Source organism: Saccopteryx leptura, chromosome 3 (assembly GCF_036850995.1).
Source record: "Saccopteryx leptura isolate mSacLep1 chromosome 3, mSacLep1_pri_phased_curated, whole genome shotgun sequence".
Classification (NCBI taxonomy): domain Eukaryota; kingdom Metazoa; phylum Chordata; class Mammalia; order Chiroptera; family Emballonuridae; genus Saccopteryx; species Saccopteryx leptura.
Window position 1 is genome coordinate 149007813 of NC_089505.1, and position 24201 is coordinate 149032013.

Sequence of the window (24201 nt, forward strand, 5' to 3'; positions counted from 1 at the left end):
GCATAGGCACAGACTACAAAGTGATTGATACCAGAGGGATAGTGAGGCAGGGGCCAGTAGAACAGGGTAAGAGGCTCAAATATATGATGATGGAAGGAGACTTGACTGTGGGTGGTAAACATACAATGCGATATAGAGATGATGTGTTATAGAACTGTACATCTGAATCCTATATAATTGTATTATCCAACATCATCCCTAATAAATTCAATAAATCTTTTTTTTTAAATGAATTGATTGACCTCATGTCAAAGCTTCTGATTCAATAGGTTTGTGGTGGGGATCTAAAATTTTTATTTTCAAACCAGTTCTTACTTGTTGATGCTAAACATTGCTGATTCAGGGACTATATTTGAAAGACTACTCTAAAAAAAATAGCTGCATCTTTCTTATTTGAGTTGCTATGCACATAACCAATGTTTAATTGCTTGTTAATGATGTTGATAAATAAATACAAGGTCCTTCCTATTTATACATGAAGCCCACATATAGTTTCCAAAGAAGTAATGTTAATAGTAACCACAATAATTGCAACAGCCATTTATTACATATCTCTAATTGCCACAATCCTGAGTACCATTATCTTTATTTTTCAATTGAGAAAGTTGGAACTGAGAAAGTTAAGTGATTTGCTAAAGAGTCTGTCTTGTAAATGACAGAACTAACTCTCAGCCAGGTCTGTCTGAAAACAAAGCCACAGTAAACAAAGCACTCTGATACCTACCCAGCCAGGATGTCAAGCACAGAAACAATTGGAAATGCAATGCATATCCTTTCAACACCATAGCAACAATAGTTAAGGAAAACCACTGTGTTTTAAAAAGGTAAACCGCAGACCTCTTTAATCTCATTTTCAATAACCATACCCATTTCTTTCAATGGAAAGTTATAGTATTTTTAAAAGGTTTTCACATTACTTTTAGACAAATGAAAATTTTGTAGAAATAATAGTTTTGGAGCTAGCAAAATATACTAATATATCAATAAACCATCGCAAAAAAACGAAACTCTTAAAAATTAAAAGAAAAATTTTGAACTGTTTGTGTTTTCTATACCAGATTCTGTGATCATTAAAAATAATGTATTTTTTTTCCTAAGGACAGTAAAGTCCTCTCTATCCTTAACTGTGAATAGTTCTTGGCCCATAAAGTGTGTTCAATGAATAAATGAATAAATAAACAAAAAGGTGAAATACTCTGTTGGAAACTCAGGAATTTTTCTCAATAATCATAAAATGCCTTAGCAGTCATTGTGATCTCCTTTCCTATCTTTTGTAACACATCCTCAAAAATGATAAATCAGGAAAGTAAATAATTCTTTTGAAATGGGGTTGGGGAGGGAGATGTCACTAATTAGTTCCAGGAGAAAACAAAAAAGAAGGGAATTGTTGAACTTAATGAAACAAAAGGGCAGGTAAATCAAATCTTACCAGCCCTGATCGTAAGAGATGCCGCCTTATCCTTGTATTGTTAAAATATCCAGCCAGGTGTTTGTCAGTGAGACTATTATATGCTGCAAGTAATCTGAAAAAGAGAAATGAAAGTATTAAAGTTTTCTGAAGTATTGCTTGATGATCAAGGCAACTTTGGATTTTCTCATTCCCAAACTGTGTATAATCTTACTCATCCAGCTAACCAGTCATTCATAACATGTTTTTTTAGGTTTTATGATAAGACCTGACGTTGTTTATCCTGAAGACAAGTGTGAAAATCAAACACAAACAATTAAATTGGTATAAAGAATTCAACAATAAAAATATGTAAAAAGGCATGGGGACACAGAGCAGGAAAGCACCAAGTCCAGTTGTCAGGAATGTTTCCATGGAGGAGACCTGATGGGAAAGTTGGGGGTCCTTCAGAGAATGCTTTGTTCTCTTGTTACACACTAAACTCTCCCTCAAACTTACCTCCATTTCCTCAGCAGATTCTTTCTTGTCTTCTGGGCATAATGCACAGTCCCTCCACGACAAAGGCCTTTCCCTCACCTGTTGGCTAGTGGCCAACACCTGTGCCGCACAAGCATCTTTTCTCCCAGGAGACATTTCCTGGCACACTGGGTGTGCTATGTTACCATCCACTCCTCTCCCCTAGACCCTTGAGTTGCATTACACAACACACAATATGTAATTGTTTGTTTCTTAGTCTCTTCTGCTCTATTTTAAGGCCAGGAAGGTGCATTATTTTTGGTATCCTTATTGATGTTATTTATTGGGTACTTAAATAATTATGTGTTCAATAAATAAAGGCACAATTTTGTTCAGGACTTTCTTACTGGTATAAATTTCTATCTGAGTTTAAGCTCAGCTATTTAGAAGTCTTAACTTTGTCATATAGATCCAGACAATTTCATTAATTCCACATCCAAAACCAAAAAAATTAAATCATTAATCACTTTTGATTTTAGGGTCTGTCATTTGGAGAGTTAAAAGAAAATCTAGGTCTTTGATTACAGTCTATACTGTGCTGAATTGTCAGTCTAAGACTATAAGTAAAGATTTGAAGTGATTTTTGAAAGTTTTCCTCTACTTTTTAAATATTATTACCAGACAAAAAACACATACACACATATATACACATATGCATACATGCATGCAAATATATGCATCCATATATATACTCATATAAACATAAGTGTATGTATAGAGAGACACAGAGACAGAGAGAGATAAAGAGAGCACACATGCCCAAATACAGCCCTAACATAAAGCTGTCTTTGAAACAATACATATACTATTAACTGTAACAAAGAGTCACACATCGTATATTTTATAAGCAGCAGACTTTAACTTATTCCAAGACTAGAACAGAAACTCATATACTGAATTGAGTCAATGTCATTAGCAACACTTTTATTTAGCCGTTTGCACTGCCTTAATTACATAGAAATGGTATTGTGACCTTTTCCTATCTCCTTTCTCTTTAATGCCCATCTCAGGACAGTTCCACGCTGTCAAGTGGTAAGAAAATTTTAATTTTGTGCACAAAAGAGACAGAAAAGCAGTTACAAAGCCCAGAAACCAAGGTGCCACAGGAGGGTTGCAGACATATGAACAAGTATGGAAACCATTATTTGGCTGGGTTTATGTAAAAAGACAACCCAAGGGCTTCAGCAATACACATACAAAACTAGCCCTGATAATGCTTTGAAACTATCTTTTAAATGAACTGTCTTGGTGTCCTACAGTTCATCAAAGGTTTCCTGTCTCCAAAAGGTCAACATCGTATCCTTTACCCTTTATGAATCTCAGAACATCTTTTCAGCAGCTCATTTCAGAAAGGTGAGCAGGTGTCTCTCAGTCCTAACAATCATGATTCCACAGTTCACAGATTCTTAAGATAAATCATTATACTGATAACATATATAGTCTTTTGTCTGTTTCTCAGGCTCAAGTTTAAAAAAAAAATAAATGGTTTTGGAATAGCTGTGAGTGCTAACACCCTGATTAAAAATAGTAAGGTCAGAAATATGGGACAGCAAGAACCTCAGTTTCCCTGCTGACTGATAAAATATTCCCTTCTTTTAATCCACACTCTCTATCTACCTCTTTCAATATTTAGGTACTAATAATAATGCTTAGCCAGCTTTGGTGTCCACCTCATTTTAATTCTGCTTTCTCAGGCTCCTACTAAATGAATACATGTACATGATATGCCCCTTAGGAACTCTTACTTAAAGTCAACTAGAGGCCCTGGCCGGTTGGCTCAGTGGTAGAGCATCGGCCTGGCGTGCAGAAGTCCTGGGTTCGATTCCCAGCCAGTGCACACAGGAGAGGCGCCCATCTGCTTCTCCACCCCTCCCCCTCTCCTTCCTCTCTGTCTCTCTCTTCCCTTCCCACAGCCAAGGCTCCAATGGAGCAAAGATGGCCCGGGTGCTGAGGATGGCTCTATGGCCTCTGCCTCAGGCGCTAGAATGGCTCTGGTTGCAACAGAGTGGCATCCCAGATGGGCAGAGCATCGCCCCCTGGTGGGCATGCGGGTGGATCCCGGTCGGGGGCATGCGGGAGTCTGACTGCCTCCCCGTTTCCAGCTTCAGAAAAATACAAAAATAAATAAATAAATAAATAAATAAATAAATAAATAAATAAAGTCGACTAGATCAGTTAAATGGAAACCTTTGCACGCATCCGTTTTCATACTTATCCATATTTAGGAATAATGAAGAGTCCAGGTTGGGTGCCAGGTTTGTAAAGCACGACTCCTGCCACGACTATGGTCACACAACTTAAGGAAGACTAACTACCTGGATCCAGCAAGGCATCATTTTCTTATCAGAAAATGCCTGAATTATTTTTTTAATTTAATTTAGAAAATTTAATTTAATGGGGTGTCATTGATCAATAAAAGTGCACGGGTTTCAGGTGAACATTTTTATTGCATTTGAAGTGTTGATTGTGTTGTGTGTTCATCACCCAAAGTCAAATCATTTTCTATCACTGTATATTTGTCCCTCTTTACTACCTTCCCCCTCTGCCCCCACCTGAATTATTTTTAACTGAAATTTTAGATTAATAAGTTACAAAAATGGTAAAAAGTTGTACTAGAGTAAATTGTATACAAATTTAGTAAAACAGTTGTTACTGACTATGTTTGTTTCCCCCCAAAATTTGAGTATTGAAATTCTAATCCCCTGTGTGATGATGTTAGGAGGTGGGGCCTTTGGGAGGTGATTGGGTCATGAGAGTGGAGCCTTCATGATTGGGATTAGTGCCCTTATAAATCATGTGAAATGACATCAGGAAAATCTATGAACCAAGAAGGGAGTCCTTACCAGACACCCCATCTTCTGGCACCTTAACCTTGAATTTACCAGCCTCCAGAACTGTGAGAAATAGATTTCTGTTGTTTAAGCCACCCAGTGTATGGTATTCTGTTATTGCAGCTGCAACAGGCTAAGACAGTAGTCAATACAAACATTTCCACCATATGCATATAAATGCTGTACTTGTTCTGGCCATCAAACTTCTTTCACAAGGGTTCTGAGCCAAAACCATGGTTTATCTGATGCTTTCTAGTCATTCTTTATGTGGCTTGGTATGGGCTTGTAGCCTCCCTTGCATTTATTTGGTTACCAGAGCTTTACTGACACAGTCACAAACTTAAGAGTTTTTCTGATGTTTCTGCCTTTGTTCTCTCTAATCACTACCACTGATATTTTTTCTTCCCACCTTCCACTCTTTTCTTTTCTTTCTTGCACTGGACATAACCTTGGGCCAGATGAGGTTACCTTGCTCCAGGCTTGGTGACTGAGTTACACCTTGGGCACTCCACTCCTTCTGTAAATCACCTTTGAATCTATTGTCAAAGCTCAACTTCCTGGTCACATTGCCTCAGTCTTGTGATCCTCTCCGGCTCTCTCTTCCATAGAATCAACAATTGCATTGGTCACAGTACCCCCCCCCAGGCCACCATGTCACTCAAAGACCATGCTATTCATGCCAAGTCCCACAACTAACTGGCCAGACCAGTCTAACTCATTGGCTTCTTTATGTGATGAACAAGACTTGTAACTCGCCCACTGTTTGCTGGGTGGGGAATGACCCACTCTCTGGCTCAGTGCCTGGGAAACAGTCCTCCAGGAAACAAGTACACACCACACATGGCTATGGTGTCTGAGGATTAGAGTTGTGGCTGCTGAGTCACTGGATATGCTGCCTTCCCAGCTTCAGCCTTTTTACACTTAATACTGGAAAACTTGCCTCCCAACATGTTAAATATAGAAATGGGGCTCTGAAGTAATGAAGTCAGTGAATCCTTTCAATCACTGCACCTGCCCTGAGAGAGAGAGCATCTATCCCATAAAACCCCAACTAAAAGGACAGGCACTTCGATATTATTAATCACAAACTGATTGAGAACTATTTTCATGGCATGTTATAAGGCACAGGGACACATAGATGGCACAGACCCTCACTAAAGAGCTTCTAATCTAGTAAAGGGGTGGGGGCAATACATGCACAGAGAGTGTGTGTGTGTGTGTGTGTGTGTGTGTGTGTGTGTGTGTGTACTTGATTTCTTCCTATGTTATTGGCCAATCCATTCATAAATAGTTATTGAAAGTATCTGAGTGTGCTAATGTCCGACACTTTGCCCTAGGCTGGGGAAGGAGTGTGATGTCCTTAGCCCGTTATGCACATCACAAAGCCCTTCCACATACATACTCTTATTTGTTTTCTTCTGGGTCTATGGAATACAAATAATATTTATTACAGATCTTCTATGTTCCTTAGAAAAGCTCCAAAACAAGATTATTGCTTAATGTTAAGTCAGTCCCAGGAAAACCTAAAATAAGGTATTATGGGTCACACTGATAGAGGAATCTCCTGGCCTGCAGCAGTCTTGAACCCCACCTCATCTCCCAGCCTGGCCCTACACTGTCTACCTTGGTAAAGGGCAAGGGATGTGGTGGTAAAGGCTCCATCCAGCTCTAGTTCAATTCTGTCTCCACCATTACTTCATCTGCAACTGGGAGCAAGTGACTTACCTCCTTCTGCCTCGACTGTTCTACTTGCCACAAAACATTCTGCACATGATTATTTATGCATTCTCTAAGAAGACAAAGCTTTTTCCCCACTCCCTTTTCTTTCTGAGCTATCACTACACTTACCTTTAAAGTCCCTTTGTAAGCCATATATTTGATAAGGAGTTAATATATTAGAAAATCATAATGATAGGAAAATATGAATCATGAAATATTCACAGAGAAATGTTATTCTACCTAGCATAGAGAGAGCAAAATTTTAAGTGAGGTTTCTTATAGACAAAAATGAACAAATATATAACGTCCATTTATAATTAGCCATAACATGAGCATAAAAACCATGTACTAAAATCTTTGAATCTTCTTACTCTTTTTTTAAATTTTTATTTAGAAAATTAAATTTAATAGTATGACATTAATCAATATGAGTACATAGGTTTCCGGTAAATATTTCTATAGCATTTGAACTGTTCATTATATTGTATACCTATTACCCAAAGTCAAGTTATTTTCTGCCACCTTATATTTGTCCCTCTTTAGAACTCATCCTCCAACCCCTCCCCACATCCTTCTCCCCTTGTTACTACTTCATTTTTATCTATGTCCATGAGTCACAGTTTCATATCCCACCCATGTGTGAAATGATAAAGTTCTTAGCTTTTTTAAATGTACTTATTTTTTTCAGTATGATGTTCGCAAGGTCCATCCATGTTGTTATAAATGTCAAATGGCATCATTTCTTATGGCTGAGGAGTATTCCATAGTATATATGTACCACATCTTCTTTATCCAATCCTCTATCAAGAGACACTTTGGTTGTTTCCATGTCTTGGCCACTGTAAATAGTGCTGCAATAAACATGGGGGTGCATGTGTCTTTACATAAAAAAGTTGTCAAGTTTTTTGGATAGATACCCAGTAAAGGGATTGTTGGGTCATATGCTAATTTTGTTCTTAACTTTTTGAGGAACCACTATACTTTTTTCCATAATGGTTGTACTAATTTGCATTCCCACCAGCAGTGAAAGAGGGTTCCTTTTTCTCCACAGCCTCTCCAGCACTTGTTATTACCTGTTTTGTTGATAATAGCTAATGTAACAGGTGTGAGGTGGTATCTCACTGTAGTTTTGATTTGTATTTCTCAAGTAGCTAGTGAAAATGAGCACCTTTTCATATATCTGTTGGCCATTTGTATGTCCTGTTGGGAGAAGTGTCTATTCAGGTTTTCTGCATTTTTTAATTGGATTGTTTGCTTATTTTTTAATTGGAAAGTTTAATTTTTAATTGGAAAGTTGCTGAGCTTTGTGAGTTCTTTACATATTTTGGATATTAACCCCTTATCAGAGCTTTTGCTTGCAAATATCATCTCCCATTTAGTTGGCTGCCTATTTGTTTTGTTGTCAGTTTCTTTTGCAGTGCAGAAACTTTTTAGTCTGATATTGTCCCATTCATTTATTTTTGCCTTTACTTCCCTTGCCTTTGGGGTCAAATTCATAAATTGTTCTCTACGGTCAAGGCCCATAAGTTTAGGATCTATGTTTTTTTCTATGTTATTTATTGTTTTGGATATTATATTTAGGTCTTTGATCCATTCTGAATCAATATTTTTACAGGGGAACAAACTGTAGTCAAGTTTTATTCTTTTGCACGTGGCTTTCCAATTTTCCCAGAACCATTTATTGAAGAGGCTTTCTTTTCTCCATTGTGTGTTTTTTGGCTCTTTTGTAGAAGATAATTTATCCATATACATGTGGTTTTATTTCTGGGTTCTCAATTCTGTTCCATTGGTCTGTATGTTTGTTTTTCTGCCAATGCTGTGCTATTTTGATTATTGTAGCTCTATAGTATAATTTGAGGTCAGGTAGTCTGACCTCTCCATCTTCATTCTTTTCCATCACAATTGCTTTGGATATTTAGAGTTTTTTATGGTTCCATACAAACCTAGTGATTTTTTTGTTTTTGTTTTGTTTTTTTAATGACATTGGAATTTTGATGGGGATTGCATTATATTTGTATATTGCTTTGGGTAATATGGCCATTGTTGATTATTCCAATCCATGAACATGGAATATTTTTCCATTTCATTGTGTCTTTTCATATATATGTATATATATACACATACATACACACATACATATATATACCTGCAATCTGCTTTACACCACACGTTTCCTTAGAAGACTTGTTCAGAGAGAATATAAAAACATTTTTTGACATAACCAGTTTTATTTAGTTCAATTGGTACTTGGCCATTTAAATTAATAAAGTTTGTGTAGTATACTATTCACTCTGCACGAAAGCAGAAAAACACTGGCATCTGGAAAAACAAATCTATTATCCCACAGCTCTGGAGGATGGAATGTGTAAATGAGTAATCCCAGGCTAAAATCAAGGTGTTGGCAGGGTAGCATTCCTTCTGGAGGCTCTAAGAAAGAATTATTTTTCTTTCCTTTCCTACATTGCATGGGCTTCCCTTATCCCTTGGCTCCTGGCCCCCTTTCTCTGCCAAAGCCAGTGATGGCAGATCATCTTTTTCACAACACTGTCTCTCTAGCTCTGGCTCTTCTGCTTCTCTTTTCCTCATATAGGGGCCATTGTGATTACACTGAGTCCATCCAGACTAATCCTGGGAAATCTTAAAGTCAACTGATTAGCAAGGTTAATTTCCATATGCAGTCTTAATTCCCTTGCTATGCAAAGTAATTTAGTCATATATTCTGAGGATTACAACATGGACATCTTTGAGCGGCCATTATTTTGTCTACCAAAAAAAAAAAAATTATATGCCCGATGCCAGGGAGCAGAAACACTGGATACTGAGTGTAATGGCTATTTGGCTGCAACATACATTGTCTAAACTAAAGTGATCAATCATGCCAGTGACTCCCAGTTTCCAACAGGACACTTCCCAGACAGAGAAAGACAATCTTAAAATCACACCAGGATGTGAAATACAAGCTAGAGCCTACCTTGCTGATCTAAATGTGATGTGCCAAATGTGAGCACTAAAATAAATGCACAAGAGGTACACTGGGAGCATCTCACACAATTTACTTTTTTTTCTCATAACAATAAGAGTATCAAGGTAGCTTACTTTATCTAACATGTGAAAAGACAAATTAATCCACGTTATATAATTGTATTCATATGAAATATCATTTATTCAGCATTAAACATGTTTCATTAAATCCAACTAATTATTATATAAAACACTAAACAAGAAGAAAATTTTGCCAATTACAGTGTGACTTGTCATTGATTGTTAACTGTAAATGATTTTTGTAAAGTTAAAAAATGAAAACAATCATCTTAGTATTGACATAATAGGTTATCACGCACGCTTGCTGCTGCATGTATGGAGGCAGGTCTGGGGAAGAAAAAAAGGAAGGCATGTAGTATATAAGAATATGACAGAGGCCCTACTATTAAGAGCCTCAAAAAGGGATCAGAGAGAAGAATTTTATACATAAAACAATTAAAAGCATACAAATGTGTATTTAAAAACAGTGCTGTTTTGGAACTAGCTCATACTGGCTCCCATGAGATAATTGTTAAAATTTTCAGAAATTTTACAAGCCGTTGTTAGTTTAAAATTGGCCATCATGGGAGTGTTTATATCTCAGAAATTGGCAAACACTACAAATCAAGGCTCTTCTTTTTTTCTGAGAAGATAGTTTAGCAGCACAGTACTGACTAAATTTAAAAAGTAAGTGTCAAGATATATAGCACAGGGGATAAATAGGATAATTCATTACCTGAATCAACATACAGAAGTATACTTTACATACTTTTAATCCAGAAATTAATCTTCTATATGCAATGTCTGACCAAAGGGGCTCAGAAACACATTCAACAATTTTCTATCCCTAACAAAAAGAACACAAGGACTCTGGCAATTACATTGACATTTTTCCATGACATTTCAATCAAGAAATTTTATGCAAGATATGTCTTTATATTGCCACAAATGAAAAGTTTCAACTCACCTACCAATCTGGAAAAAACTGATTACACCATTTTATGCTTAACAGAATCAAGTGAGACTTAGGTGAATGAGCACAGTTTTATTACTAAAGATAAAAAGTCTAATCGAGAGGTGCTATGCATTTCAGAGGTCACTAAGTCTGCAATTTGTAGAGAATATGATCGTGTTCAAGGAGGGCTCACATCAAACCTCCACTACCCAGGCAGGCTTCTAGCACTGACAGGTAAAATGCTTCTGCCACAAGTACTTGTACTTGGAAAGCAAGTTAAACAAGTCACGGAATACTGTGGATTGATCACCTTTATGTTACAGTTCACAAGGAATGGGGCTCCATCTCTTGATCCTAATACCTCTCTCATTGTCCATCGGAAAAGATTTGCAAGGATCCACTAAATTCCAGCTCTAGGGGGAAACTCATCACACTCAAGCCACTGAACCAAGCCTAAGATTTTGTATCTCAGTGAGATTCTTAACAAAGAAGTTAATATAATCTAAATTGAAATAACTTCCCCAAATAAAACATTTGAAAGCAGCACCAATAACCAGAAAAATAAAGCAAAGTTAAACTTCTTAGCTTTCCATCACTAAAAACTGCCTCTCTACTACTGATGAGAAACAAAATTTAGGCAGTATGTCATCATATACCTTAATTCCTAAGCAGGTACAATTTCCCTAGAATTAAAGGCAAATATATCTATATCAAACACCTCCTGCTCAAAGGAAATTAATGAAATAAGAAATGGATGGGATTTGAAGCCAAAAGGATTGAGGTCAAATTCTAATTCTACCCCTTACAAGACGGATGGCGCTCAGAGGTTCACTCCTCTTCTCTTTACAATTATCAGGATGAGTGAAATGTGACTACTTCTTAAAGCAGATTATCTAAGTTTATTGATATGGCAATGCTACTACCATATTAAATTATAGAAATTCACAGGTAAAAATGATTACATAAGGTCTAGCCAACTTTCTCCTTTTATAATCAGGAAACAGATGTTCTGAAAGTAGGCATGGTTCATCAGTAAACTCAGGTTAAAGGCCTCAGAAACAATGAATGTCACAGTAATTTCCATAGTACTGCACTTATCCCTTTCCTAGGGTCCTTGCCTTCCCAGAATATCTTTCATTCGTTTTTAATCACTCCTTGTGTCCCTCTCTTAAGGTAGAGTATGGAGCCATGCTCAGCCAATATTTGTTGAATGAATAAATAAATCAGTTAATGGAAACAAAGTATATTTGTCAATTCCTTGATATATATCCTTTTAAAAAATCCATGTGTAAGGGTCATAACCTTTCTTCTGCTTCAGGATAACAACGAAAAAACACTCTATAACAAAAGGTGTACACATGCATGCTTTAAATATTGTGGGCTTTTTTAAATGCAAAATGTTCAGTGTGGATGATCATGCTGACAATGTTAGTGCTGTTCTGTTTTGTCACATAAGTGCCCTTGCCATATGCTGTAAAGTTGCATTAAAAAAAAGTTTCCATGGAGGCAAAAAAAAAAAAAAAGCCTTTTGAAGAAACTTGAAGACCAATACAAAAGAGCAATTGACACAAGGGTCAATTATTTACCAAGCCTTTAAAGAAAACTGCCAACTGAAGTTAGGCCACAAGTCTCTATTGCCTGCCATTTTATAGAGGGTGACTAAACTTATCATACAAATGATTTTATATTACATTCTTTATTCTTTTTTATTTGCATCCAAACCTGCCAGATCTCAGCAATTATACTAAATATTGATTTATAATTTTTCTCAGCTTATTCTAATGATGCAATAAGATGAGAACCATAATATTATTTTATATATAACCTTAATAGAATGGTTTGAAGTGATTAGTAAAAGCAAAACTAGTCTCCAACTGTGCAGACTGCTGGGAGATGATTTTGCAGTGTTCACAGATGAGTCAATAGGAAAGCAGAGCATGGGAGTCAGCAGGCCCAGATGCACTAAGGTTGACCAGTTCCCTAGAATACATGGTTTGAGCCTCCAAGTTCACCTTTGGAAACTAAAGAATCTTTCATCTTTGAATAGAAAATAAAAAAAATTATAGCCACTTAAAATATATGCATTAAAAGAAAAGTAGCTTATAAATTAAGAAAGATAATGAGGCTATTTGAAGCAAAGACGACTGAAGTGGGGAGTTCAATTGCCATCACTAGCACTTACTGATCACTTAAATATCTGTAGGGGACACAGTAAACACCCTATATGATATGTACTATATATTTTAATTCTCAAAACAACCTTGCAAAGTACTATTATCCTCCCTCTTCATAGATAAGTAAACTGAGGTATAACTCTCAACTAGTTAAAGATAGATTCAGGATTCAAACCAGGGACTGTTCTGCTTTAACTACTAAATTGATTGTGTTCTACAGAGTACAGTCAAAGGTTCTACAGAGCTCAGTCTGGAGAAGGAAAGATATAAAAGGAGTCACATAAGTGGTTGGTTGGCTTGTGAAAGTTGCTAACAAGGCAGGACCATCACAAACAATGAATGAAAGTGCAAGAATGAGATTTTGGCTCAATAAAAGGAAATTGTTGAAAGATCAAAGGGATGAGCTATAGGATGGTATGCCCAAAAGTCTTGGAATTGTATGGTTTCATGACAGAAATGGAGAGTTTTAAGGCAGGGAAAGGAGATGAGTTAAATATTCTAACTCTCATTTTGAAACCTATATTTCCTGCTGTCTCGGGAAGGCAGAGTATGGTAGTTAGGAGTTTGACCTCTCAACTCTGATATACTCAGTTTGAATATTCACTGGATTATTTAGTAGATTAGCAACCAGAAGCGAGAATGTACCTAACTTGGCAGTAGTTTATATCTTTCTCTGAAAATGGAAATAGTAATAGCACTACTTTAAAAAGTCACTTAAAGCAGTGGTCCCCAACCCCCGGGCCACGGACCAGTACCGGTCTGTGGGCCATTTGGTACCGGGCCTCAGAGAAAGAATAAATAACTTACATTATTTCTGTTTTATTTATACTTAAGTCTGAACAATGTTTTATTTTTAAAAAAATGACCAGATTCCCTCTGTTACATCCGTCTAAGACTCTTTCTTGACGCTTGTCTCGGTCACGTGATACATTTATCCGTCCCACCCTAAAGGCCAGTCCATGAAAATATTTTCTGCCATTAAACCAGTCTGTGGCCCAAAAAAGGTTGGGGACTACTGACTTAAAGCATTAAATGAGTCAATATGTATAAAGCACTTAACAATTTATCTAGCACATAGTAAATGCTCAATGAATTTTGGACTTTATCATTGAATATACAACTCCTCTTCAATTATCAATTTAAACCCAAACTGAAATAATGCTCTGCAGGTAAGACTAACTACTTCTTAAAGACTTCTACCATGAGTATTTTCTTTCCATATTTAACTTTACCCATTGGCAGAAAGCCTTCCTTGAAGGAGACAACACTTGAAGTCTATTTTGCCCTATTTGTTCATTAAAGAGTGATTAATCATTATCCTCTTAGAAAGAAGCTCATATAAATCTGAGCAGTATTTTGAAGTCAGAAAGCCAGGTCCCTTAATTATCTTTCTCCATATTATATACTCCATGAAGGCATTAACTTTGTTCTATTCACTAGGGCCCAGTATTCCAGTTACACAGAACAATGTCTGAAATGTACTTTTCAATGTGAAAATAAATAAATATTATTTCTTTTTCTGACCTTCAGATGCCTATTTGTCAATATCTATTTTGAGTTAACAAGTTAGAAAATCGTTGTCTTTTAGGTGAGATCTGAAAATCTTCCATGTTATTCTACCTATTCTCATATCCAGAGCTGATTTAAGCAAAATTAATAAGTAGGTGAAGATTGCCTTGCATATGTTAGATTCAGGGAGTGCTGATATGCTGGGGCTGCCAAGAGTGTAACTATTGAAGGAACAGGGAGTGCTGACAAGGTCCCTGTGAGGCCGAGACTATGAGTCAGAGACCCTTATCAGAAGTTTATGTATGAAATTCTCCACTGAGCTATACCCCCCCTGTGGCTGGACGCGACCTCCCTAGCTAATAGCTAACAGCCACATCTGCTTCTGTATAATGCTTGCTCATCCTAGATAGCCACCCTATAAAAAGGAGCCATTTTAGAAGCTCAGGGCTGCAGTGCTCCCTTGCGTGGGTTGCCTGCAGTCCCTGCACAGGTTTGCAATAAAACTTATAAAATTCACTTTGGGTCTGCTGTAGTCTGTCTCCTGGGATGTAACAGCATATACTCAATCTGCCTTTCTTGTGCCTTATCTCACACCTACATGATAATTCTATACATAGTAATCCTTGGTATTGTCAGATTTTTCCTCTTTTCCCCCACTACTTCCTTTTCCACACTCAGCTACTCTCAGGAAAGCAATTGTCAGAATTATTTAGTGCACATACTGAAATGCAGTTTAGGTGCCAGATGTTTTTAAGGGCCTACATTTGTGAAAGGAAGAAAGTGGAAGTAGGATTGAGCAGAGGGAGAAGTTAAAATGCATGTAGACCAAGTGCAGCCTTGGCCAACCTGAAATGGCCAAGCCTTTATATCCTTCCATGCTCAGTCACCACTGAGGGCTGCCCAGGAAGGATATGGCCTCAGACAAGGCGGTACTCTGGACCTGAGGCAGACCCTAAGGATGCTGACAGCTGGAGGCTCTACAGACCACTTCTCTATACATGGGAAGCAAGTCCTGCTCAGAGGAGACCGCTTACACTTAAAAAAAAAAAGGCCTAAAACCCAGCCACCAACAAAGACCACACTAATAAAATACCATGTGTGTTAGGGGAGGAAGGGTAACAAATCAACCTCTTTAAAAATCTTCTCATTTCCCTAACATGTAATTTTTATATGCAGTAGTGAGGTTTAAAATAGTAAGGATGGCCCAGGCCAGTTCGTTCAGCTGGTTAAAAGTATCATCAAATGACAAGGTTGTGGGTTCAATCTCCAGTCAGGGCACACACAGAAAGCAACCAAGGAATGCATGACTGAGTGGAACAACAGACAAATGCTTCCTCTCTCTCTCCCTTTCTCTCTCTGTCTCTCTGAAAATCCAGAAAAATTAAGCCCTGCCAGATAGCTCAGTTGGTTGGAGTGTTCTCCCAGAGCACAGAGTTTGCTGGTTTGATTTCCTGATCAAGACACATACAGCTTAATGTTTCTGTCTCTCTTTCTCTCCCTGACTTGAAAGAAAAGAAAGAAAGAAAGAAAGAAAGAAAGAAAGAAAGAAAGAAAGAAAGAAAGAAAGAAAGAAAGAAAGAGAGAAAGAAAGAGAGAGAGAGAGAGAAAGGAAGGAAGAAGAAAGAAAAAGAAAGAAAGAAAGAAAGAAAGAAAGAAAGAAAGAAAGAAAGAAAGAAAGAAAGAAAGAAAGAAAGAAAGAAAGAAAGAAAGAAAAGGAAGGACATCTGGTCAAAGGTTAAAGAGGTTGACTAAAATTTAAATGATCAATTATTTTTAAAAAGTACTCATAATATTTTTTTCACTAGTCCTTTTACTATTTGTCAGTGTCAAAGTAATGATGCAGGTTCCTGAGTTTGTCCTGATTAGATGAGAAGAATAAATATTTTAGACAAGTGCAAACATTGTGGATAATTTCATTTTTATTAAAGTGGACAACCTCATTTTTAGATTACATATAGGTGGGTCAGTACTAACTTTGTAAAAATACATGAATTTAAGAACAGGTTACCATTTAAAACAAATTAGTTTAATTGAACAAGAAAGTGATTTATGTTCTGGAAACACATTTCCTCTTCTTCCCTCCCAATTAGTTTGAGATTCCTCTGATTATTTTTAGCTTATATTTTACATATTTTTGGTTGATGTACTTTGAGAAATTAATCTTAAAGACTTAAGGTTGTTCCCTGATCAGGTGGTGGCACAGTGGATAGAGGGTCGGACTGGGATGCGGAGGATCCAGATTCAAGACCCTGAGGTTGCCAGCTTGAGTGCGGGCTCATCTGGTTTGAGTAGGGCTCACCATCTTGAACCCAAGGTCACTAGCTTGAGCAAGGGGTTACTCGGTCTGCTGTAGCCCTCTGGTCAAGGCACATATGAGAAAGCAATCAATGAACAACTAAGGTGTTGCAACAAAAAACTGATCATTGATGCTTCTCATCTCTCTCCGTTCCTGTCTGTCTGTCCCTATCTATCCCTCTCTCTGACTCTCTCTCTCTGTAAAAAACAAACAAACAAAAACTTAAGGATGTTTAAATAACATTATTGTAAAAATCAGTTCATAATATATATACTTATATAAAACTGTCACATTGTACACCTTAAACTTACACAGTGTTATTTGCTAATAATATCTTAGTAAAGCTAGAAAAATAAAACTAATTAAAAAAAACTTAACCCTTTGAGTAGTATGAACATTCATGTACGTCCTCATTCAAAGGGTTAACAAAAAACTCACTACTCAAAGGGTTAAGCAACATATTATTTTCACAAAGATCAAAATAAATACACAATAGCTGTCATTCTATGACTCTCTAATATGCAGCGATGTTTCTGCAAGTATTTATTATCCCCATTTTTTGAAAGAGGAAAGTGAGGCACAGATTAATCGACTTTGCAAAGTTCACATAAGGCAAAACTGAGACTCAAACCTATGTCTTTCTGACTCCAAAAATATTATTCTTTCTACTACAACATGCTTATCTCATAATTTCTAATGAAACATTGATTTTTCTTTTGGAATTTCATTCCATTTCATTTAGAAGGGAGAATAAAAGAACTAAAAGACAATTTTTAGACAGTTCCAATCCTTCAGACACTTCAAACCCGTGACCGTGTTCCCTGTGAGATGTTCTCTGCCCGCACCCCCCACGGTTTCTACATTTCCTTGGGCTGCGTCTCCCAGCTGCTGCCTTGCTAACTTTCCCCTGTGCCCTGTCATAGGACTTTGCGATCTGGTTTCTGCTCCACTTGGCTCTAAAACTGCAGACTTTCTTATTTCTTCTTCCCTGAGCCAATCTCCTCACCAAGAACTGGAAGCAGAAAACCTGTTTTCACAGAATACAGCCTGAGGTCAGCCTCACCCCTTCCCAATCTGGAAGATTCCAGGTGTAGTCAAAGCTCTATTTCTCAAATTTTAGAGGAAAAAAGAATTTGTGGGAATGAAGAACTTAACAGTGATAACTTTATGTAAATCCTTATGAATTGCAGTGAAATATGACAAAAAATAAAATTTAAAGAAAGTAAGATTCCTTACCTCCAGACTACTTGTGAAACAAATGCTGTTATGGTTTAAGGTACTATTTGTTTGGTTTTCTGTTACTTTCAGTGGAACATATTCTTGATACAATCACCCTGCTGCCCAAGGACAGCAAAATTCAATGGTCAGTGATTTTGAAAAACTTTTTTTAAAATAACTGCTTGAGTATTTTTCAAGAACTCAAATGAATTTCTGGAAGAGAGTAAATGTGTAACATGGTAGATTGGTGATTAGCACATGGTAGGTACTAAGTAAATATTAATTGAATGAATGAGCAACAATCTACTCTTAAGACTTACCATAAAGGATCACTAAGATAGGATACACATGTCAGCAATTATTGAGCTAAGTTCAGATCATTGTCCTAAAGATACTCAGAGAAGCAAAATATGTAAGGGGTGTCTCCCCCCTCAACGGGTTTGCAGTTTATAGGGGAAATAGGATTACTGGAATGACAGCAGGGAAGTGCCTAGAGATGGTACTTTTTCGTGTAACTTTAATGTAGTCTTTCAAACAGTGTTGCTTTATTAGTCTAGCTTTAAAAATAGGAAGAATCCAAAGAAAAATGAAGAAGAAACAAAATAACAAAAATGCTGATTATGATTACATGTATTTATGGATGGTAAGATTTCAAGCAATTTTATTTTCTTCTCTGTACTTTTCTGCTCAAAGCAGAAAATTTTCCAAATACAGATAAGTATAAGGGAAAAAATAGAAAACCACTAGTATCCAGAGATTTGAGATCCCTTCTAAGTCTATTATTCTAATTTATAGCAGATTATTTTTATTTGAATCTAAGCAACAAGAACAATATTATCGTAAATATCTTGAAGCAAGCTATGAAGACAAACAACTTCTTAATATGAGAGCCACATAATATTCACAAATATAAAATATTACAATCCATGGCATATAGAGAATGCCAAATTAACTGCTACTATAAAAGAATATAATCCAATTCAATTGAAAATCCTTAGTTTTTAATGCTGTTTCATAACTAGCATGTACAATTTATATTGCCTGTTTAGTTCCCTGCTGTTTTTTCCCTTGCTTCAATATTTAGCCCTAAGAATTCTCATTAATTTATAAGTGTTTATTACTTTTATAAGAAAATAATAACAGTCACAGAAAAATGGATCATCAGCCTAAAATGTTCAATTTTCTATCCCAACTAGTTTCCCACACTAACGGGTAGGGAGTAATTCAATCACTAATCAGACTTAACAAAAGAAAAGTTCAATACTTACCAGTAGAAATCATTGACTTATTGTCTTAATTACTCCTCTTCACTAATCTTTTAATCATATTTTCTATTTGCTTTGATTTTTATCTCCCATTTGAACTTTTGGCTTCTAATTTCCATTCCCCATGAGTCTCATATTTTAAATCATGTATTTTCAATGACTCTGCGTTTCCCATAAAGACCATCTTCAGCTTTACAGGACCAAGTAATAAAGAGCATCAGCAGTTGCAAATATGTTGGATTAATGTGCTAAGGCTGCCCTAACAAAGGACCACAGACTGGGTGGTTTAAACAACAGAAATGTATTGTCTCACAATTCTGGAGGCTAGAAGTCCAAAATCAAGATGTCAGCAGCATGAGTTTCTTCTGAGGGCCACAAGGGAAAGATCTGTTCTAGGCATCTTTCTTTGGCTTACAGATGACCATCTTTGCCTTGTATCATGACAGTGGTCTTCTCTTTGTATGTATGTGTGTCCTAATCTCCTTTTCTTATAAGGACATCAATCACCCCACTGACCTCACTTAACCTTCTTTAAAGACCTCCAGATACAATCACATTTGAGGTACTGGGGATTAGAGCTTCAACATATGAACTTGGGGATGAAGCACAGTTCAGCCAGTAACACAGGTATAACCAGAAAAGTGACCGATTTAAGTACATAACATGGATTTACACAGAAGAAACAAAGTACATGTTCCCTGAGTAGAAAGGATCCCAAGCTGCTATACTCTGTCTGATTCTGAGTTATCTGATCTGGCCAACAGAAAGGGATTACTGGTGACCCATCAAAAAGGGGAATAGAAACGTTCAGGATCTTACCACATTTGCGTAGATAGCTGGGATGGATGGATAGAGAATTATGAATCTCTTCAATGAAAGTCCCCAGAGCATGGTGAAGAAGGAAATAATTGCACCTCACAGAAAACTGCCCATAAACCAAAAAGAGTTAACCTTACAGAAGAAATAGGGAAACAAGTGTAGGAGTGAGAGGAGACCTATAAGAGAACAAGACATTGCTAAAGCAACAAATCTATACCTTAAAATGTTATTCACTTTTAAAGTCGTTTTTCTGCATGTTTGTGTGGGGATTATTTTTTGTATGTTCTTATGTTTCACTATTGAAGCCATGACTTGAAAACAAGTAGAGCATGATTTTTCAAGCTGCAGCTACTGAACTTGTTACATCTTTTTCTCTTTTCTCCAGAAACATTAATCCCAAAAGGCAGGCTCTCAGCTGAATTACTTAAAGTCAGATATATTTTCTGATATAACAATATGCAGGAACATTGAAGTCAATGTTGTTGTTCCCAAATGGGGAAATTTGCAAGAAGAGAGTGATTCAGAGCTTCCAGCTAAGTGAAAGAATCAAGGAGCTTCTGCTCAGCTGGAACCCAGAGGTCGGATAGAGCCCCAGTGTACATTCAGGTGGATGTTTTCAGTAATTATAAGATGTAAATAAACAATATGGTCAAAAATATTCTTAAAAATCTTTAATTTAATCATTAAATCACAATACATACCACTCTATTCAGTAATTCTTTGTGTGCTGAAGTTTGAGAATGATGGAGCTAGACCAAAGCAAGGAACTAAACAAAATTCAAAATGTAGTCTCTACACACTAAAATAATTAATTCTCTTTTAAGGACACTGCACAAATCTTCTTTACAGCAATCAAGACCAGTAGTTGATCATTTAAACAAAAAAAAAATAAGTTAGTGAAATAACTGTATATAAATGTATTAGTCAGAGGCCCCCAAACTTTTTACACAGGGGGCCAGTTCACTGTCCCTCAGACCGTTGGAGGGCCGCCACATACAGTGCTCCTCTCACTGACCACCAATGAAAGAGGTGCCCCTTCTGGATGTGTGGCGGGGGTGCGGATAATTTATCCGCTCCTTGGGCAGATAAATGGCCTCAGGGGGCCGCATGCAGCCCGTGGGCCATATAGTTGGGGACGCCTGTAATAGTTTAACTGAAAGCATGAATATATGTCCATTCACTATTTGTAGTGCCAAAGGTTTTACTCTGAATGTGATTCAATTAATTGTCCTCTTTCTTTAGCCTTTTTTTAAAATATAAATCATACTCATGTCATTTGGGATTTCAATTTTAGAAGAAGGTGAAAAGATATTTTCAAACCAATATGAATATTAAAGTCTAGATTTTTTCTTTTTTTACAAGTTTTATCCTCAGTTAATTTCACAGTTTTATTTTAAACTGATGGACTTAATGAAATCACTTCAAATTACACACTGTTTTCAACTATTTTTATGGAGAAGGATGTAAGTCTTCAGAAAGAATGACCCAATAATCCAACCTGCACACAGCTTCTCTTGGTCTATACCAAAATTAGTAACTAATATTTAAAATATTATTGCAGTATTATCTATTAGAATCTGAGGTTTTCAATAAAAATTATAGCTCTGGAAACAGAAAATCTCAAAAATACATAAACCCCAGTTTGATTATTTTTTTTATAAATATATTTTTTAAATTTATTTTTTTTTACTTTTATTAATTTTTAGAGAGGAGAGAGAGAGAGAGAGAGAGAAGGGGGGAGGAGCAGGAAGCATCAACTCCCATATGTGCCTTGACCAGGCAAGCCCAGGGTTTTGAACCGGCGACCTCAGCATTCCAGGTCGACGCTTTATCCACTGCGCCACCACAGGTCAGGCCAAGTTTGATTATTTGAGCTTACTTTTGAACTGAAAATTGAGTAAGAGTTTTATTTTCTCATCCCCTGAAAAAAAAATTATATAGTTATTAATAACTAAAACAAGTTGGGGAAGTCTCCACTTCTCCTCCCAGTTAGAGATGTCTTGACAACCCAGTGGGCATCATAAGTCATGAAGAAGCAAAATGAAAACACACAGGAGGGAAAAACCTGTGATTCTCTTTCTGAAGAGTAAAGCATACACACTACTAAAATGTCTCGGTGGATAAAAAATTAAAAACTGGGAGAAAAGAAGAATGCTACAGTAGACTGCATCTGACAGCACCTGTTCTCCAAATCATATGTTTACTAATTGGAATATGCACACTCCTAGGGATACCCAAAGACTTTCCTTCGGAAACCCAGGCAAGTTTTAAGGAAATCAATCCCCAGGCAAGGCTAGTTTTAAGGAAATCAATCCCCCCCCATACTCCTACAATTTATCTATCTGATAAGTGCACTGCTAAGCATGATAATCCCCCTTTTTTCTTTTATCTGTCTGTTTTTACAATAGAAAAGCACACATGTTACCCTCCTGGCATCTCATTAACTGTGCACTGAGGTTAGGAAAGCATCTGAGAAACAAAAGGACAGTTGAAGTAGTTAATGTATGGATGTTGATATAACAAATGGTTTTCATGACTGGGCAGCAAGTAAGATTGCATCCTTTGTTTCCAATCCTTTGCTTTCAACACAACTAAAGAAAAACCTGAGTTATCTTTTAAATGTCTGTTTAAAAGATCAATGAAAACATTTTTTGGTGATAAATCACTATGTGGTTTTTGCCATATGACTCGGAAGTAATTCAAAGATTTGAGCGGCATTGTATAACAAACCCCTGTCCATTCTCATCTATTTATATGAACAGGTTTGTTAAGCAAAGGATTGAGACATCCCAGCTATAAACACAAAAGTCAGAATCTCTAACAAGATGATGAGGGAGTAAAAAACAAACAAAATGAGTGCCCTCAATTCACTTCATCTCACCAGAAACTTCTATTTCTTGAAGTAAAATAGCTAATATCTAAAAGGAGGTTGAATAGAAACTACCCAATTTTAATTCAGATATTTAATGACTTTAAGTCTGAAATTCTGTCACATATTGTGATGGTGGGAGTGAGTAGTGAGCAACAGACAGACTAGAATGCTACTGCATACGAAGTGCTACGTCATTCGCTAATGAAGAAGGCAGAGACAAAAATACAATGGACACTTCCACTGTAAATGACATGGTGTTTTTGTAATTTTTTGTCACTTTTGGATACATTTATCCACTATATAGAAATTGACAATTTTACTTACAGCAATTTTTACTTTGATTTGAGGAAGAAGGACTGAGTTAGCAGGGCGTCTAAGGATGTGTTAATTCTTTCTATACCACACTTCAGTATACTGTCACTACAGAAACACTTCTGTACATTAAAAATTGTAAATTAATAGGTCTAAACAAAGAAAGTGCTTCTAAACCTTGGCAGAATCTCTTCAAACTTACAACATCTTGTGCATTTTTTTCTTGTAAACGATAAAATTCCTCATTCTCCCAGTTTCTCGAAGCAAATGTACAGACAGGTGTGACGATCTCTACTTCAAAGAGCCGAGGATTCAGAGATGATCTTTTGAAGGAGCCACAAGAACCATCTCATTTTATTGTCAGGAAGGGGCTGAGGGGTATGAAATTGTTATTTCATCTCTAGGACTAGTGCATACCCCACACACAAAGAGCAAACCAGAGATATAGCAAACCAGAGGCACTGCCAAATGAAATTCTCCACTCTAAAACAATTTCACTAGAGATGGCAATGCAAGAAATGGTATTTTATACTTGAGTCCCCACAAATTACAATGAAGCTCAGATTCAAAGTCTTTATTATAATCTCTGGCAGTAGTTTTTAAGACTATTTTTATTTACTCCAAACTCTATATGAACAAAGGCAGCACAGGCCCTTTGCAATTTTTACATCGAATGTTTCATGCTGCAATTAAGTAAGCCCTGGAACTCAAAAGGAAGCCCCAAGAGAAAGCATTGGGGCATCACTTATTGATTGGTAGAATTTTAGGGATTTAAAATTTCTGTTTTATTGTACAACTGCACTTTATTACCACTTTATCCTTCAAACGTAATAAGAACAAACTGCTTCAGTAATGATGGAAAAGCTTTCTCAGCTTTAATGAAACCTTTTATTTGCTACTGAAACTTTTATTATTTCCAAATGGTAGCACAGGCAAGAAAAATAATCACTTCTTATATTGAGGGAAAACTTCAGCAATTGAAATCATTTTTTTCTTGGGTGAATTTTAAGGCATTTAGAGTTGTTATGTATGTTTACTATTTTCATTTATTTTTGATGAGCTGAAACCAAAATATATATGTACATCTACACACCATAAAAAAATTATTTTCTAATCACATATTAAAATACTCAATATCTATGTGCAGCTATCACCTAGAAGAAGTCAGTCAGTTCTGGATAGAAATGTCTCTATACTTAGGGCTCCCACAAATCTCAGCTGTTGACCAAGAGAGGCAATGTGTATACTGGTTAAGCCCACAGTCTCTGAAGTAGCCTTCCTGGCTT

The 24201-nt window shown here is 36.6% G+C and overlaps 1 protein-coding gene across 1 annotated transcript in view; it reads right to left on the bottom strand.

Annotated features, from left to right (window-relative positions):
• Positions 1–24201, bottom strand: part of ERICH3 (glutamate rich 3) — a 147072-nt gene that overhangs the window by 117785 nt on the left and 5086 nt on the right. The window contains exon 2 of the mRNA XM_066376572.1: positions 1430–1523. Coding sequence (XP_066232669.1) covers positions 1430–1523 — 94 coding nt within the window. The remainder of the gene's footprint in view (positions 1–1429; positions 1524–24201) is intronic.